An 18590-nucleotide genomic window follows, 5' to 3' on the forward strand; every position below is an offset into this window, starting at 1 on the left:
ATGAGATCACACTCTTCCCGAAGGAGTGTTCACATGAAAGTGGGGGAGGAACTAATCTCTTTCCCTATCAGCCATTTTTTTTTCATGAATACCATTTCCTCAGAACTGCTTTATGCACCATTAGGGAAAGATTGTATAAGAAAAATGACCTCCTGGGAAAGAGAAAATACCCCCCTACTCATACCCCTGGGTAAATGTTCAATCCAGACAGATTCCCATGACTGCTTTGAGTTGAAATAAGCAAACCTGGAGAAAACATTCTCACAAAGTGAGCATCATGTGTAATTTGACCCTGAGAGCTTGTTGAATATACTTAAATGTTCTTTTCTGACTCAACATGTGTTAATGCTTCTGCAGATCTAATTTCTTCCAGATTCTATTCTATTTCTAATACCTGCATCTCTGAGAACTGTGTCATTACCCACCAGTCTGGATTATGCTAACTGATGATAACCCATATTAGCTATACTTCTACATGGAAGGCTACAGTTATGCAGTCACACATAACACTAAGCCATAGTTTATGTTAACCATGGTTTGTTGCTTTAGCATTGGTTTGTTGGTTTAGAATTGTCTGGCAAACAAGCAAAGCACAGTATATTTTTCCTATTTCTGATTTGTTTCTCTCCTGTCTATTTTGTCAGCCTCTAGAGTGGTTTTGTTTTGAGGCTTCTCTTGCTATGCACCTCTGTTCCAGGGTGAATAGAAACACAAATAAACCAGGGTAAGCCAGTTCTGGGTAGGACTCATTTAAGTCACGGACTCATTTAACCAATAGTTGGACTGTGGGGGCACACAGATAGGTTTCCATGATAGAGCAAGCCATGCCACATAAAAGGCAGGTTGAAATGACGGATGCCACCTGCCACAAAAGGGCCAGCTGTGGTAACCAGAAGCAGGAAGAGCCTCTTCCCTGGCATCACAACCAGACTCAAGTGGCACACAGGGGTGGCAGAGATGATCCCCATAGACAGGGTCTGAGCCACATTCTTCTGGTCTTCTTCCTGAGGACACCAAGCCAAACATGGCTCATTCCTCCACCTTGCTCAGCGTGGTGACTGATCAGTAGGTGCCATGTTGAGGGCAGCACATTCTGCTGGTCCATTAGAATAGTGAAAGAGGGCTTGACACCCTGATTTCTTGCTCAGAAAAATATGTGGGGAACACAAAATGGCTCACAGTGGTTGCAGGAAGTGGGGAAAACTTGGTGTTCCTGTGCTGTCTCCTGGAATACCCGGAGGGGGACTGAGGGGCAAGGGAGATGCCACAATGTGCCTGATTAGCTGTTGGGCACATTGCAGTCTCTGGGGCAAGCAAGTCACACTTGTTCTACAGTGAGACTTGTGTCATAAGAACCCACCCAAAGACGTATTTTGACAAACCACACTATAGCTTAGAATTACAGATGAGCCAGGCCATTGTATGACCGTAACAGAGGCACTACACATCCTTTCAAACACAGTGCAAAAGATCATGCAGATATATAGTCTGTTTCTCAATCCTCAACATATTCAATTATTTTGATCTTTAAAAAAACAATAAAAAAGATTTAGTAGTCATGAAGTTGCACTGTTTCATTATAATTGACATGCACAATGTTAGCTCCTTTTCCCCGGCAGTGTAAAAAAGATTGAGCTATTTACTATTAAGAGCACCTTTTGAACATATCTTAGTTCTAGAACTGTTTACATCCTTGGAGGAAAAGCCTTTGATTGTAAAACCATGAGAAGCACTGCAATCATTAGATTTTTTTTTCCCGTATGCAACAGAATGTGGGTCAGCTTGAAGGCAAATATGACAACTTCTGCTGTGAACTTTGAGCTAATCAGAATGATGCCATTTTAAGAGCCTTAAGCAAATGGTTTTCAGTGAGAATTATTACAGGAATGGCAATATGAACTGTTGTTCTCCAGCTTCAAAATAAAACACATGAAAAAAATAATTTTAGGAAATGTGTCTAAAGGGCAAACAAATTGAAGCTTAATCCAGGCAAAACAGAGGTGCTCCTGGTCAGTTGAAATGCAGAGCAGGGAACAGCTGCTCTGCTGGGTGCATTACACTTCTGTTGAAGTTTCAGGCTTGCAATCTCAGTGTCCTTGGCCCAAGTTTCAGTGATAGCCAGGAATGTGTTTGCACAGTTGAGGCTAGGAGCAAGGACTCAGTCCGTCCTCCCCACCCTTTCGGCTGGTACAGAAAGAATTATGCTGGCAGCTTCTCTGTGGTTGAAAGAGCAAACTTGGAGAAGCGTTTTAAGTCCAGGGAGGGGAAGTGTCCAGCACCACCAATATATGACACATCTTGCTGCTAAGATAAAACATATCCTGGGAACCTCCTTACCCCTGTTCCAAAATACCACAGACAGACAGCCAAAATGCATGTCTAGCTGCTTTGTACAGCACAAGCAACCTCAGCACTCCTTCCATAGGGTGCTTGTAATTCTCCAAGGTTGTGCCCTAATTGACAAACATATGTAAAAATTCTTCATCTGAATAAAAATACTTTGGAAGAAAAATACATTCTTTATGATCGGATAATACAGGTATGATTTGCAGAGACATTCCCTCCTGTGAACAAGCACAATTAAGTAATTCTAGTTACTTGGGGACACTTTTTTACTGCTCAAAACCTCTTGACTCAATTAATTCAACCTATTCAGAGAGCAATCCTATGTCCCTTGGGAGGGTGTCCAGTGGCCACAGGATGAAGTGCACTGCTCTTGTTCTTTCTGAGGTCGGGAGACAGAGCTCAAATAGTAGAGGAAATCTGGTTGTGGATTATCATTCCCTACAAGCCTTTTGGGGCACAGCCTGTAGCCTTCTCCAACTTAATGCTGTCCAGATTTGCTATAGTGCAAAACAGGCAAAGACTCTCTGATTCAAGCAGACTTTTGACACTAAGTGGGTCTGTGGGGTTCAGTGAAGTTTTCATTTAGTTGCAATATTTAATTGTGTTTTAATGTACTTATTTTAATTCTTATTTTAATTAAGTTTTGACTTTGAGTCTAAGCCACTCTGCATACCATTTTTCTTGGCACATAGCTGGGGTACAAATCAAATGAATAAACAAACACCCAGTATTCCTGGCCAGCATAGCCAATGGCCATGCTGGAATTGCAGTCCAACAAACACTGGATAGTACCAGTCTGGAGAAGGCTCCAATGCACACCTAGATGGGAATCATGCCCAAATCCCATTGCACTCACTGGTGCTTTCTTCAGTATAGGCAGCTACTGAACCTCCCACTGTTGGTGATGAAACAAGGCAATCTTAGACATAACAGTTGGAGAAGTGTTATCATGGGTGCTTACTTTTTTTCCAAACATGAATACATTCTTCTTAGTGCAAGAACAGCATCCCATGCATTACAAGGTCTTCGCCTTTTGTTCTCCCCTTTTCTCTTTCTCACCTTTCCTCCCATCTCCCACCTCCCCCTCCACAACATGACAGTTAAGCTTGGGGGGCGGTGTTCTATTCATACAGGGTAATTTTGGAGGATGTCAGGATACAGGTAGGAACAGATTAACCTTTTCCTGTCCAGATGGCATCACATGAGGGATTGAGGGGCTACAGACTGCATAGAAACACAATAATTCTGAATGGGATCTTTAAAAAAAACTTCTGATTGCTCTTCAGAGGGTGAAACCAGTGAGAGAAGCTGCATTCAACCCACTGAGTGGCAGTTTCCCATTCCTGTTGTACCTTTTACTCATTTTGTAGTCCAGTTCTATAAGCTGCTAGACTGGAAGTGCCATTTCTTGGATCAGCTGGAGACTCAATGGCACAGTTACTTCGCACATGCATGAGGACCTAGTCCAGGTGTTAGGCAACAATTATCAATGTAGCTACAATGACGCTTTCCTCTGGGGCAATAAAGAAGCTCCCTTGTATAACACTGGGAGGGTTGATGGTCTGAGACATCATAACCTTAAATAAATTCTGAATGAGTGGCTTAGGAACCTGAATATTGTAAACCAGTTCATTTTTCTATGCAGCACGTGTTGCCAAGTGAAACAGAGTTGGCTAGCTGTGCCCCACTTGGCAAGCACAAGAACCCACTTGGGTTTCTGTGGTAAATGGCACTGTTAGCATTGCAGCTGCCAAAGCAGATTCATAGAGTGACTATAAACAGAATTTAAACATTTTTTTCTGCAGGCACAATACAAAGCAAGATGAGCATTCTTCTGTGCCAAAAGAATGTGGTTTCAAAGAAATCTGTGTAACTTTGTTCTGCACAATGTCAATTTCACTTTAACTTCACAACTTATTTAATTTTCTTTGCACGATGTCCATGTAACTTCAAACTAGGCAATATATGAACACTGTATAGAGCAATATTCTTAAACTGTCTCCAGTGTTTACAAACATCACATCAGCTGTTATAAAGTGGTAGCTCCTACGGTAACTAAACAGTTGGTGTGTCCCCAAAACATAGAGTGGCCAGAAAAATATCCAAGGCTGTATCTGTATCAAACCTAGAATAGATGGCTGGAGTTGTGAACAACAAACAACAGAAGATCATAGGCATAAAGAATATGCTTAAACTCTAAGGAATGACACAGGCGTTCATGTATATTAGGGTTCTTTTGAAAAACACATGCCAGGTCTTCCAAGCATAGATCAATTATCTGTGGAGAAATAAGTCCTATCTACTAACTCAGATTAAGAAATAAAAAATAAGACAGAAAATCATTGGTCCGGACTCTAGCTCTTGGTGATGAAAATAAAATCCGAATCCGTTTCTGATATTTTTCAGGAAAACCAAATTTCTCAATGTAGTGAAATAATTTCCAAAGAAATAATTGCAGGTGTACTTGTTCTAACCATATATAATGCAATCAGATCAACCTAAGATTATGAGGCCCCTGTCTGCTTTTAATAAATCCTACCTAATCCAGTTTGACTAATGCGGTAATAACATGTTGTATTCTATCAGCCAAAATTTTAGTTAACATTTTACTATTGCCATTAATCAAATGCATTGCCCCATAATTAGCATAACCTGTATGTGCTGTATCAGGTTTAGGAGCTTCTATAATTCTATCAGTGGCCCTACTGGCTGGTGAAGATGGAAACTGTATTCCAGCACATCTGGGGACTGCCAGGCTGGGGAAAACTGGGCTAAGTGGTGCCCCTGGGAGCTTCCTCTTTTTCATTAACAGAGTGCTCTGAGCAAATCATCTAGGGGAGTCCCTGTTTCTTGTGTACTAGAGCACTAGTCTTTAGCCTCAGTCACAGTCACAGTGCATGCCTCATTTGTGTGAACACAGCTCTGTATCATTTATAAACGTACAGCTTTGCAGCTGATGAACTATAGTCTTGCTTATTAAAATCAGGCAATTATATGTCTATTGTGTATAACAAATAAAGTGTATATGCCCATGCCATGTGAACTACTTAGGAATTTTATATATTTAGCTGTATAGAAGTACCACAAATAAATGAATAAATAAATAATAGAAATGTGTCTCACGTAAATGTATAAGGTATCATATGTAGCAGTCAGCTGCAGACTAGCGCCACTGCTCTCTTAGAATTTCACCCAATCCGAAGGCCTCCAGGTGCCTTGGACGGCATGCCCAGCTGGCATGGCCAGCCTGGGAAACCAGTGGTGCTCTGTTAGGAGAAAGGCTTGTAGTGTTCGCCCCCAACACCTGTTTGGTGCGAGTTACTTGATCTGCCGGTTCTGAAGTGTCAGGCAAGCGGACTCTTTTGGCGGCAGGACCGCCACCCGGGATGCTTGATACCCCCCTTTGCTTCCGACTGATTTCAGGCGTCGCGTTGGCCAGGAACCCCTCGAGGCACAGCGCTCCTTTCCTCTTTGTTTCTCCCGCTGCACAGCCTTGTGAGGCTTGCAGGGCCCTCCTGCCCGGTTCATCTCTCCTCAGCTTGCCTGCCCGTGCCCCAGGAGGCGGACTCGACGCGGGTCCTTCTTCTCTCTCGGAGGGGACGGATGGGCAGAAGCAGCGAGGGATGCTGCTTTCCCCAGCTCCCATGAGGCTTTGCACGCCTACCCCAAACTGAGCTAACGCCCTCGCTGTTGCCCAGGGATGCAACTGGGCTCGGGATGACCCTGCCTCCTGCGCGATTCCCGCCGGGCGCACGACAAGCCCCGTGGGCGGCGGGGCGCCTGCGAGCAGCGCCCTGACTCGCGCTCCTGCGCTCCCCAGCGTCCGCCCGCACCGCTCCCCCCCCCCCGCCGGCACGCCACGCGCCCCCCCCCCCCCCCCGCCGCTTGCCCACCGCTCCTCCTCCTCCTCCCCTAGCCCCACCTTCGCCCCCCTCCCGCTCCCAATCACACTCCAGCCTGAAGCTGGAGCCCGGCGTCATTTCAGCCTCGGCGGCGCTGCAGACATGGCGACGACGCTGACAGTGGTCCAGCCGCTCACTCTGGACAGAGGTAAAGCGCAGCAGCGCCCGGTGCCGCCGCCTTCCCCCGCTCTGCCTCCCTTGCAGGGCAGCCCCGGAGGATGCTTGCCGTGCCCACGGGCATCTCAGCTCCGCCACAAAATGCGCCCACTTCCCCCTACCAGGCATCCTCAAGAGCCCTGCATGCGCGCCGTCTTGGGCTGGGAGGGACTCCCGTAGCCCACGCGGGGATCCACGCAGGGCGACTCCCCAAAGGAGCAGCGCTGCCCGGCGGGGAGCAGCGGCTCGTCGAGCTCCGGGTTAGCTCCCAGCCCCCACGTACACCGGCGGCCCCGGAGTCTCGGGTCTCCTGCTGCCGGACGGAAAAGGGCAATGGAGAACACGCAGCCCAGCTGCAGCCCGAGGCGGCACCGGCAGCACGGAGGACTCGAGGCGAGCTTAAGAGCAAAGGTGCATAGGTGAAATGCGAGGGGCGAACGGAAAGGACTCACGGAAACTTTATTTTTAAACTGCCAGGCAAAAAGCGTTTTATTTGGACCAGCCCCAAATGCACGGAAAGGTGGGAAAGCTTTCCAGATCTCTTCCTCAGGCCAGATGCGGCAAAAAGTGTCTGGCGCGCGGGGGTGGGGAGCGAAAAGGCTGCCTTGATGCTGAAGTCTGGAGGTCTTCAGACTGCCCTCAAAGACTTCAGCACTTCAAGACTTCAGCATCGAGGCAACCTCCCTGCTCCTTCCCCCACCCAACTTTTCCTCACATCTTGGCTCATGAGGGGACCTGTAGATCTCGAAAGCATTGGCGGCAGTGAGGCCAGGATATTGTGATTTTTGCTTGATCCTAGGAAAGGTAGTGTCTGGCTGTGCAATGTAGATTTTGTTTACGTAGACCAAGCACACCTTCATTTTATTTACTACACAACTCTGTGAGAGAGTTTCAGTGCCAGTTGGGGAAGAGTCAGATTAGCGGGAAAGCTTGAGAATCATTATTGTACAGAGATGAGGGTGCCCCAACACAAAGATGGCAGTTTTTGAAAGAAAATAATCACCACAAAGACACCCCCCCCAACACACACACCAAACCACTGACCATTACTGTGGAGAAAACTCATTGCTCCATGCATAAGCGTGCATTGGAAGAAATGGACGCAGGTTCTGCTTTTTTTATATATATATAAATCATGGTTTGAATACCCAAGGGCAAATGGGTAGTCCTTAATGTGTGTTAAGAAGTTATTAATCTGATTTATATATTCTGGCATGAATATTCTTCATTGGTATTTATTTACTTACCTGTTTAGTATTTCCAGTAGCTAACATCCCTAGTGCATTGTTTATTACTTATGACTGCTCTATACTGATTTATTAATGGCAGTAGCAGAGGAACTGCAAAGTACTTTTTGATGATGGGACTTCCTTTTTTTCCTTCTGCACAGAAGCTCTGTAAAAAGGCACTCACAAGATGAGAAAAGGTTTGCACATGTACGAAACTAAAACTGGTTTGAAAACTGCTGTGCTTTTGATAGAAGTCTATCTTTTATGAGGCGATGGTGGTGAAGTTGCTGGTGCTGATGGGCTGAGTTTGTGCAATGCCATGGAATATTCACATATGTTAGGAATATGGAATATCTGCAGTCTGGATTCTGGGAGAAAAGGGAAAGGTGGCGGTTTGGCTGAGATTAAACCCTTAGCTTTTTTAGATTTCGTGAGCAGTGTACTAAGGAATGGAAAGTGAATTGGGAAAAGATCTCTGAGAGGCAGGAAAATGAGGAGCACATGGCACAGAGGCAAAGCAATGGTTAGATTTAGTGGAGGAGTCACGTAAAAGCGGGGCAGTTGAAAGACACAGAGCACACTGGAAAAAGATGTTGCAGTGACTGCAGACTAGGGAGTCAGTTAAGGCACAGGAATACCATTCCTATATCCATAGCTTTAGGGTCGTGTATAAAGGAAAGTATGGCAGCTGTGGATTCTGTCATGTGACCTCTAAGTGAGTGGCATGTGGCACAGATTCAACAATGAATTCTACTTCTAGGCTTCTACTTTGATATCACAGTTATTTGCATTGGAAGCAAGGCATAATTCTTGCTGGTACTGAGTATTAGTTATAGTTCTATTCCACTTTTCCTAGAAAGAGCTCAAGTTAGTATGGCACATGGTTCCTCCATCTTCCTCTTTATCCATACAGCAACCCTGTAAAGTAGGATAATCTGACAGACAGTGACTGGCCCACATTTTCCAAGCAAGCTTGTTTAGCTATCTGAAGATGGATCTCCTCGCTCCCTGGGTGACATGCGAATCACTGTCCAATATTTGACTTTCAGTTGGTTTTCATTTGTGTTGCAGACTCAGTGCTATGTTAGGGATTACAAATCTGTTAGTAAAACATGTATGCTAAAAATATTGGCATTTATCCTAATGAACACTCAGCCCAAAGAAGCTTTGTGCTTTGTTAATGTGAGATAACAGTTATGAAAAATCACTTTCTTACTTGCTTTGTAATATCCCTTATTTGTGAATTCTGTAATACTGTGGATGTCTACTGAGAAGTAAGTTTCATTGAGTTCTGGGAAACTTATTCGCAGGTGTCAGTAGGATTGCAGTCACAGGGAATGAAATCAAATTTTCTCCATGCACAAGGTTCAAACATTTTAAAGTCTTTCTTTTCTAATCTGTATAAAATGTTCCTGAAAGCTTTCCAAAAAATTTTTAAATCCTGTACTTCATTTGGGATGATTAAAGTCAGTGGCTTAAACAATGATTTATCAATAAATTCTCTATAGAGGTTTATAACAGGTTCCTAATACAAGACAGAGAAGTGCCTGCTGTATATTTGGTGTAAAAAGGAATCTGCTCATCTCAGCCTATCCTTTGTTGGATTCTGAGGAAGACCAGAGGAATTTATACCATAATGACATTACTTAAAATTGATTTCCGGAATGTATTACTTATGGTACTTAAATCAAGGAGACAAAAGTTTAGATAAAGGCGTATTATTAAAGAAAAAAAAGGGAGAGCATTGCTTAGAATGGAGAATGTGTGTTTCTTCCAAGTATTTAGAGACTGTGTATAATCTGCAGCTTCACCCCAGTGGTGGCTACATTAAGCAGGATAAATATTTCCTGGCAAAGGGTTGAACAGATGGTGATCCATTAGGAAGCACAGTTTTTTCAAAGGAAAGGATTGCTGTCACACAATCATTACCCTTTGCATTTTTAGTCATTAATATTTTTAAAGACTAGTTAACAGTTACATGTTATTACAATTCAAATTTGTAAAGATGTGGTTGGAACTTCCATGAGAAGTATGTAGAAAGAAACACAATGTATCAGAAGCTGGAATCCCTGAAAAGCAGAATATATGTATTGTAGCAAAAAGATATGGGGTAAATCCTCACCAATTAACAAAAATATGAGAGAATGCTTGTCTCGTAATGCTAATAAGCCTCAAAATTGTAGGTGTAGATTTGAGTCAAAATTTAATTAGTATGGATATACTAGCAAACTATGTGAATTCATGATATTTTTGAAATTTACAAATGAAAATTTGACCCAAATTAAAATTTACAACTGAACCTAAATAATTCAATAACAGTTTGATGATCCTTGTATTTGCATTATAACAGATTATTGTTCCTAATATCGTACAAAGGAATGGTAAGCTTCACACTACTGAACCTGCATGATATGGTATCAACAGTGGTAGAGCATTGTTGCTAGAGAAGCACCAAGGAAACAGCAAAGAAAGAGACAGAATTCTTTTCTAGAAAGCGTACTTAGAATTGTAGCTGCGTAAGGCAATCTAGTGGTCCAATTTAAGGTTGCTGCTGCCACCTTACATCAGCATACTTTCAATGTTGCAGCAATGCTGAACCTACAGTAACAGCAGGGGAAAAGACTACTCGCATAGTGAGCATCGCTTGTTCTCAGTTTTAGCAACACAAGTGCCACCAGCAATTTTACTTAATTTGGGGAAGAGCATCCGTGGGGCATTTTTCCTTTCAGAACATATTCCATGAGCTACAGTCTACCAGGCAAATTGAAAAAAAAGGTTTAAAATTGAGGGGTGGAGTGCTAATAGTGGGGAAAATGGTGTCTGGAACACCACATGCAAATCTTTAGAAAATACCCACTCTAGCTTGTATGCTAGTGCTTGGGCCAAGTCACATTTGACTCAAGGGCTCTGGAACTTCTAGGGAGCTATAGAAAGGTCAAAGGGCAGATCTGACTTTTTGTTTTGGCCCTTTGTAGCATTCTGGATGCCATTCTTTCATTTTAAAACTGTAGCTTTTGGGATGGGTGGGAGGAAGCTGTTGCATACCCCTGATTTTATTTATCACTCTATATTCTACAATATGTTACTCCTGGAGATGTGTCATTAACTATACATTGTAGAAAACAATCAACATGCAGAGGGCACCACAAGTATGTTACTTAGCATATTCTATACCTTACCATGCTCAAGCACCCTGCCACAGGAGTCCATTTCCTTCATTGCAACAAACAGCTTAGCTCAGTGGTGCATGTACCAGAGCTTTCTCAGGCAAGGAATCTCCTGGCAGTGCAAATTTACAAACAGCCACCTTTCTGTTAGGGCAAACACTGAGACCACATGCTAGTTAAAAGATTGTTAGTAGTTAAAGCAGTCAGCAGTGTCTTTAGCCAGTGGATTCAAGGCATATATGGAGCACCTATAGGCTCCCCAGCAGAAGGGTTTCAGTCCTGCTCTGGAACTGTTGCTCCTACATAGACACTTCACGCAGTAAGTAGTACTGCTTAACAAGCTTTTTATAGAGAGCCGCTTGGAAGCATGAAAGCTATAGCCGCAAAATAACTGGAGATAACCTGATAGCGCACTAGGAATGAACAGATTCACCCTATGTAATCTCTTAAATTAAACTGCTCCAATCATCAAAATTAAGGCAGCAGGTTTGCTGTCATAACTTGGCATTATTGGCACGAGACACAGAATGTCATCTTGGATGAAGATAAGATCTGGAGAAAAGTGGTCTCTTATGCACATGTGACCCCATCCTTCTCACAGGTCCACTCACACTCTAGTATCTTAGTTCAACTGATATAAGTCAGTGACGTAGTAATTTCCCTATACCACTGTAACCTGGAATTACTCCAGTGAAGGGGATTTAATTGCAATCCGATCCTCTTTCAGCCATCGTAACATGAGTACAGGACTACTCTACAAATCTTCTTCACTGACTGGTAGGATTTTATTTTCTCTGGACCTTAAAAAGATAAAACCATGTTTTAATTTTTTTTCATGAGCACAATAGTGACATTTATGCTTATACCCTGTGCAAAAGTTGCATTAAGCAATGTAAAGCTTCCACTGATGTAAATGCCTGTAGGCTAATTTAATGGTAGGAGATTATTTGAATCTCAAGCACAGGAATTATTTTCTTAATTCTTGTCAGCATATGTCTGTACCTGCAAACCTGTCTTTTTGGGGCTCCTCTGTTAATGCAGAATGCATTTCCTAAATAATGGAAATTTTAATCACTTTACAGTTTAATCTCACCGGCTGTGCCACTTAGCCTGCATGAAGCTGTACTGGCAGAGTGGAGAATGTGCAGCAATGCAACTAACCAGGAGATTGAATTGCAGATGTTCCAGGGTTTAAGGGATTTGGAATGCAGAAAATCACATGGCATATAATGGGTAAGGCTGAATGATAGAGTGTAGTAAGGAAGAATTTGAGAATGGAGAGAAGCATAGCAGAGAGTAAAGGGATGAGTGAAACATATAATTAGTCACAAGTTACTGCCAGTGGATTTACGTGCCAGCATATAGTGGGTGGTGCCCAGACTCAGTTGTGCTTAGAGTAGACATATTGAAACCAGTGAAATTTATTTTAGCTATGAATAACTTAAACCCTATCAATTTCAGTGGTTCTACATCAACTATGATTAAATCTGGAATCCATCTAGTAGCTAGTGGTAAACTTCATTGTCCTTAAGAGCACATACTCATATACGTGCTGTTGATTTAAAAAATAAATGTGGTTTATTGACTGAACCTAGCATGGGAGATTTGGAGGAAAGCCATTAATTGGGAATATTTGTTCCTGTTAATTAATGTACAGCTATGATCAGAGAAGGTTATGACCTCATAATTGCAACACCCAAAATAACATTAACTCATACTTTATAGTGTGAGTGAATGAAAAAGCAGAGAAAAGGGACAGCTCCCTGCATCTTAACTGCCACATATGCAATATATTCCCTAAAATGAGGCAGCACTTCAGAATTTAGATCTAGCCTTTCTCCTCTCCTCTCCTCTCCTCTCCTCTCCTCTCCTCTCCTCTCCTCTCCTCAGCAGTCAGTGGTGATTATGGCTATGGCATTCAAGGATCCATCCTTGCCAGAGATGCACTGCAAGGAGGGACTGGCTGCTTTCTTCTTTCAGAAACTAATAGAGATGGCAGTGGGCTTAATGATCCTTCATTAAGACTATGTGAATCAGCTTTAACTTACCTAGATCAAATGTCATAGACATTTTCATGTATATGCATGGATGGCCTAGGCCTAGGTTTAGCAGTTTCAGCAAATTACAAGGCTGATAAATTTCTTACTTGTATTAAGTCAACTTTACAAGACTGTAGTTTCTTAGATATTTAAAAGGCACAGAAATGTGTTGCAACAGGTATGTTGTCCATTAATCTTTTATCAGAACTTGGTTGTAAACAGGACAAATGATGAGCAGGCAGATCTAATAGAGAATCATTCAGGCATTAATACAAGAAACTATTACATCAAAATAATAGAAACCTGTCAACAATAATTCATTCTGTTTTCAAGTTCATAGCCTACGAAATTTGAAAAGCTCTAAGTCACATAGTTCAACTCAATTTTATTTTTATAAACACAGTTAGTTTATGAACAGGGTGGATATGACAAATCATAGAGAGAAAGATAAAATAATGATCTTAATAGAGTGTTACGAGGATTGAACACGAATGTTCAAAATAAAACAATCACAGAATCTTATAACAACAACCCCCAAACTGGAATACCCTACTTATTTCGAGGCATTGTTATTGTTGCTGTTATGTTGCATTTATATCCCACTTTTTTCCTTCTTGTAAGGACCAAAGGCAGCTTACATAGCTCCATTATTATCCTCACAACAACCACGCTGTGAATTAGGTTGGGCTGACAATGAGTGACTGCCCCAAAGTCGCCCAGTGAGCTTCTAACCCACATTAGAATCCAGCCCTCACCGGCATGCCACAATGGGTTTGCATCATAAGTCTTCTTTCAGTTCCCAGTTTGATAGGCTCTTTCAGCATGCTTGCTTTTAAGCCGTTAATCTTGCAGTTCAAGTACAGATGTTAAATGCCTGCATTGGTCATCTGAGGTAATGGATTCTTTACTGAGTTTGTGTAATAGTGGTGATACTGAACACTTCTGTGCAAAGAGTATTCAGAATCTTGAGATAGTTCTTTATATGAAATAAAGGAAAAATAGTTTAATGTTTTATATTCTAAGTGTTGTTTATTCAAGCTGTGACTATGCTAGGTGACTGAGACCAGTTATCTTTCAATATTTTAAACTGAAAATAATTCACAGCTGGGTATATTTAATTGTAATTTGCACATATATTCTTCTGTAATATCATAAACTGCCTTGGGAAAGCAGGGCATCCAGAAAGGTAGGTTAAAAATATTTTAAATAAATAATTCCCAACTTCACCCACAGAATCTTTTGAATGAAACTTCAGACTGGAGATGTACTCATTCCAGAATAGCTATCATCATTCAGGGATGCGTGTTTAGGTTTGTTGACTCATTTAATTGCTGGTCAGTTTTGAGACTAAACATCCAAAAGTAGTTTTCTGTCTCTAATATGTATATTATTTTTCTGAACTCATTATCTACGCATGGAACTTTTTCCTGTGGCAATATAGAGTAAGCTGCAACGATTAACATTTAAATATGTTTTTTTGTGATCAGCAAATAGAAACATTTTTATTTTAGTACATTTGAGTGGCAACATTCCTGTAGCAGCTGCATAACAAAAGTTATGCTTAAGAATAATCTCTAGTCTCAGCAAAGCCATAATCTTATCAGTATTTAATCTTCAATATATAATATATTCTCTAGAATAACCATGGGTTACTCTAGCCCAGTGCATGTGGACTTCCATACTGAAGAGTTACTATTGACTTTAATGGTCCTTAGCAGCTGTTCCAAGGTTTTATCTTTGTGTGCTCTGGTATGGACTTTTTGCAAGACCTTGATGCAATAATGCATTCTTCCATCTTAAAAAGGTTTGCATGAGTTGTCTTTGTTTCTTGAGGATAGATGACTTAACAGGTACTTGTGCTTAACAGGTACTTGTAATCACATGGTTTCTTAAAGAGGCCATCATCTATATATCACATTTTTAATGTGCAGTATGGTTTACTATAATCCTTATAAAAACTCTGGAGAGCTTGATTATTTTGTTGCCTTGCGGATAAACATGGACACTAAGAATGAGTGATAGCAAACGTACCCAAGCCACATAGTAAGCCAAGCTAAACTGACATCTTGAACCCAACTAAGACCCATAGGTCCAGGAATTCTCCAATAAGATCTACTCCAATAATATCACAGCTATTATATACAGGTTGAGCACATGGTGAGCTTAATTATCTTTTTTTTTTTTGGGGGGGGGGGGGGGGGGGGGAAGAACGGAAAATATATTAGAACCAGACTTAATCATCCTGAGATTAGACCAAGTGAAATCAGTGGGATTTAAGGCACTTATGACTAATGGAAACTCCATTAACTTCAGTGGGTCTTGCCAAAGTATACCTAAGTGTGACTCCAATGAGAATCTTATTTGTGGTGAGTGACCATACCTCGAGTAGAAGGAACACATTGTAGAAGAATAGCTCCAAACAGAAAGGCTTTTTAAAACAAGATTGGAAAAGCTGTCTACTTGTGATAAACATTTCTTGTCATATAATACTGGGCTGGTAAACCAATGGTCTATACCAGTGATGGCAAAACCACTTATTTATCGCAAAGTGCAATAAATACAATACAATATATCAATAATACCTGAGAACTGAGAATTTAGTTTAGAAAAAAACAACTCACAGCCAGTCCAAGCAAATATGCAGATATCCTTGGCAGTGCACTGACCAGACAAGTCACAGCTAATGAGTTGCGGCTCGCGATGTCATCACCTAGCACCACTACTTTCTGAGCATTTGCATGGCCCATATGTGCGCTGTTATCTGATGCTTGGAAGCTGGAGTGATGCTGGCACGAATTGGATCACGTGCCAACACAGAGGGCTCTGCATGCCTGCTGTGGCACGCATGCCATAGGTTCACCACCACTGTCCTAACTCTACCCTGCTGTACTCCCCTAATCCTAATATAGGGGTAAAACACCATTGAAGGGGGCAATTTTGAAAAAGCCTTCCTTGAGTAGCTTTTCCTGCACAGCTGTTCTTTTCTGCCCATTCTAAACACATTCCAACCATCAAAATCATGCCAGGACACCTCGGTTTTCTAACCCTAACCCTACCCTGGTGCACACCCCTAACCCTAATATAGGGTGAAAGTTCCATTGAAAAGAGAAGGATTTTGAAAAAGTCTTCCATGAGTAGCTTTTTCTGCACAGCTCATCTTTTCTGCCCATACTAAACACATTGCAACCATCAGAATCATGCCAGGACACCACGTTTTTCTAACCTTAATCCTACCCTGGTGCACACCCCTAACCCTAATATAGGGCTAAAATACCATTGAAAAGAGAGGGATTTTGAAAAGGCCTTGTTTGAGCAGCTTTTTCTACAAAGCTTATCATTTCTGCCCAATCTAAGCACATTCCAAGCATCAAAATCATGCCAGGACACCTTGGTTTTCTAACCCTAACCCAGTGATGGTGAACCTTTTAGAGACCGAGTGCCCACACTGCAACCCAAAACCCACTTATTTATTGCAAAGTGCCAACGCTGCAATAAAACCTGAAAACTGAGGTTCTAGTTTAGAAAAAACAACTCACAGCCAGTCCAAGCAAACATATAGCTATCCTTGGCAGCGCACTGACCGGGCATGTGAAAGTTCGGACAAGTCACGACTAATGAGTCATGGCTTGTGACATCATCGCCTGGCGCCGCTGCTCCTTTCTGAGCATGCGCATGGCCCCTATGTGCACTGTTATCTGATGCTCGGCTACTGGGGCTATGCTGGGGTGACTTGGCTTGCGTGCTGACAGAGAGGACTCTGTGTGCCCGCTGCGGCACGTTCACCACCACTGGTCTATGTTGTCTCTGTTTTTATCATTCCATTTTAGCTGAATTGTACAATTCTGTGGTCAGGTTATTTATCTTTAGAAAAAAATGTTTTATATAACTGACATGTTAGCTTGCTAAATTGGCCAATACAGAATTCTGGTTATAGTGAAATTATATTACATTGCATTGGGGCACAGGACAAGAGGTAATTTCAGAAGGTGGTGAGTCAAGGATGTAGTAAGTAGTCCTGCAAGGGTCCTTTTCTCAGCCAAATATGAATTGGGGCAATTAATAATGCTTCATCCCATGTATTCACTGCATTTGAATCCCTTTCAGTGGCTGAGGGATTAACAACCAGGTTTTGAGAGTAGTAGTCTCCAATCTAGGTGATGGACTGAGTCACTTTCATCTCTACCCCAATTCAGTAGTGTCAGATTCAGTCTTGGTCATGCTTGCATGCAGCCTTGTGCTGTGTATGAGGATCAAAAGTGAATTAAAGTGTGATCTTTAGTATATTTAGACAGAAGAAAGTCTTGCAGTCCAGAAGGACATAGGATTATACCCTTAAAAAATCTTACATGTTTAAAACAGCCAAAATAGAGCAGCCAGGATGTTAAAGGGACTGGCAGATATGCTCCCATAACACCTGTCCTTTACCATCTACACTGGCTATCAGTTGAACTCTGGACCCAATTTACGGTGTTGGTGATCATTTATAAAGCTCTAAACAGTTTAGGACCTTGTTCCCTGAAGGAGCATCTCCTTCCTATGTGCCTGCCCGCCCCTTAAGATCTGGATCTCAAGTTCTTCTTTGGGAGTCCTCTTTGAAAGAGACTAGGAGAGTGGCTACCTGGAGAAGGGCCTTCTCTGTGGTGGCACCCCAGCCGTGGAACATGCTCTCCGGAGAGGTGTGCCTGGTGCTAACACTTTATTCTTTTTGGCACCAGGCCTAAACCTTTTTATTTTCCCATTATTTTAAGACTTAATTTTAATTTTAGTTGGGCTTTTATCATAGGTATTATGCTATGCCTTTGTTGTTGGACTGTCCTGAGACTTTTATGTATATGAAAGAGGAGAAACATTTTAAATAAATAAGGGATCAGACCGATACGCCAAGTATTACAAACCAACCCACATGGTGATTTGTACTTGCACCATACATTTACATTTACTCTTGGTTATATTCTAGTTTTCCTAAAATATATGCATCAGAATGAAATTATAGTACCTCTTCTGCATTTTCATAACAGCATACTCTAGTAAGAATAGAAAGCAAAAGTATGAATTAAAGTGCAAATGCAAGTTTTTCTTTAACTCATGGCTCTTTTATAACTCACACAGTTTTTTAAAGAAAGTGCTAGAAGTGCCTGTAAGCTATTAAAGTAAAAAGGAACTAGACTGGTATGTAAAGTAGAATCATGTGAGATTTGTGCATCAGGCCTGTTATTCCTGTAGGTCATTCCTATAGATCATATATTGCCAAGACAGTTAGTACTGAGGTGATATTGCAGTTTACATAATAAATATTGCTACAAAAATCAAACATATGGTAGGCAAGCTTAAGTAAACTATTTTTTCCCTGAAATTGCTCATGCTAATTGGTTCTGCTTATAATTCTTGTTGTACCACCTTTGTTAGTAAGGTGGGATAGGAAGGTTTCAACAGAACTATGACTAGAATTCCATCATATTGCCCACTCTCACCACAGGCTCAATGAACTTGCATGCAGAAATGTGGGGCGGGGGGAGTCAAGCTCTGGAGGGGATACAAAAAGTAGTTTGAGAGCTAAATTTGATGAAGTGGGTCACATGTTGGATCAGCTAGTGTTAGTCCAATGCCACAAGCAAATAATAGATGCATTTGTATTAGGTAAGATCAATATGTTAGTTCAAATCAGCTGGCTGGCTTTGGAGAGTTTCTTCACACACACACACACACACACACACAGAGAGAGAGAGAGAGAGAGAGAGAGAGAGAATGAGA

The 18590-nt window shown here is 41.8% G+C and overlaps 1 protein-coding gene across 1 annotated transcript in view; it reads left to right on the plus strand.

Annotated features, from left to right (window-relative positions):
* Window positions 1–6466: 6466 nt before the first annotated feature.
* Window positions 6467–18590, plus strand: part of LIN7A (lin-7 homolog A, crumbs cell polarity complex component) — a 33284-nt gene continuing 21160 nt past the window's right edge. Inside the window, exon 1 of the mRNA XM_044455195.1 lies at window positions 6467–6815. Within this exon, the coding sequence (XP_044311130.1) occupies window positions 6467–6815 (349 nt within the window). The remainder of the gene's footprint in view (window positions 6816–18590) is intronic.

This window comes from Varanus komodoensis, unplaced genomic scaffold, assembly GCF_004798865.1.
Source record: "Varanus komodoensis strain SLA01 unplaced genomic scaffold, ASM479886v1 scaffold8, whole genome shotgun sequence".
NCBI classification, from domain to species: Eukaryota; Metazoa; Chordata; class Lepidosauria; order Squamata; family Varanidae; genus Varanus; species Varanus komodoensis.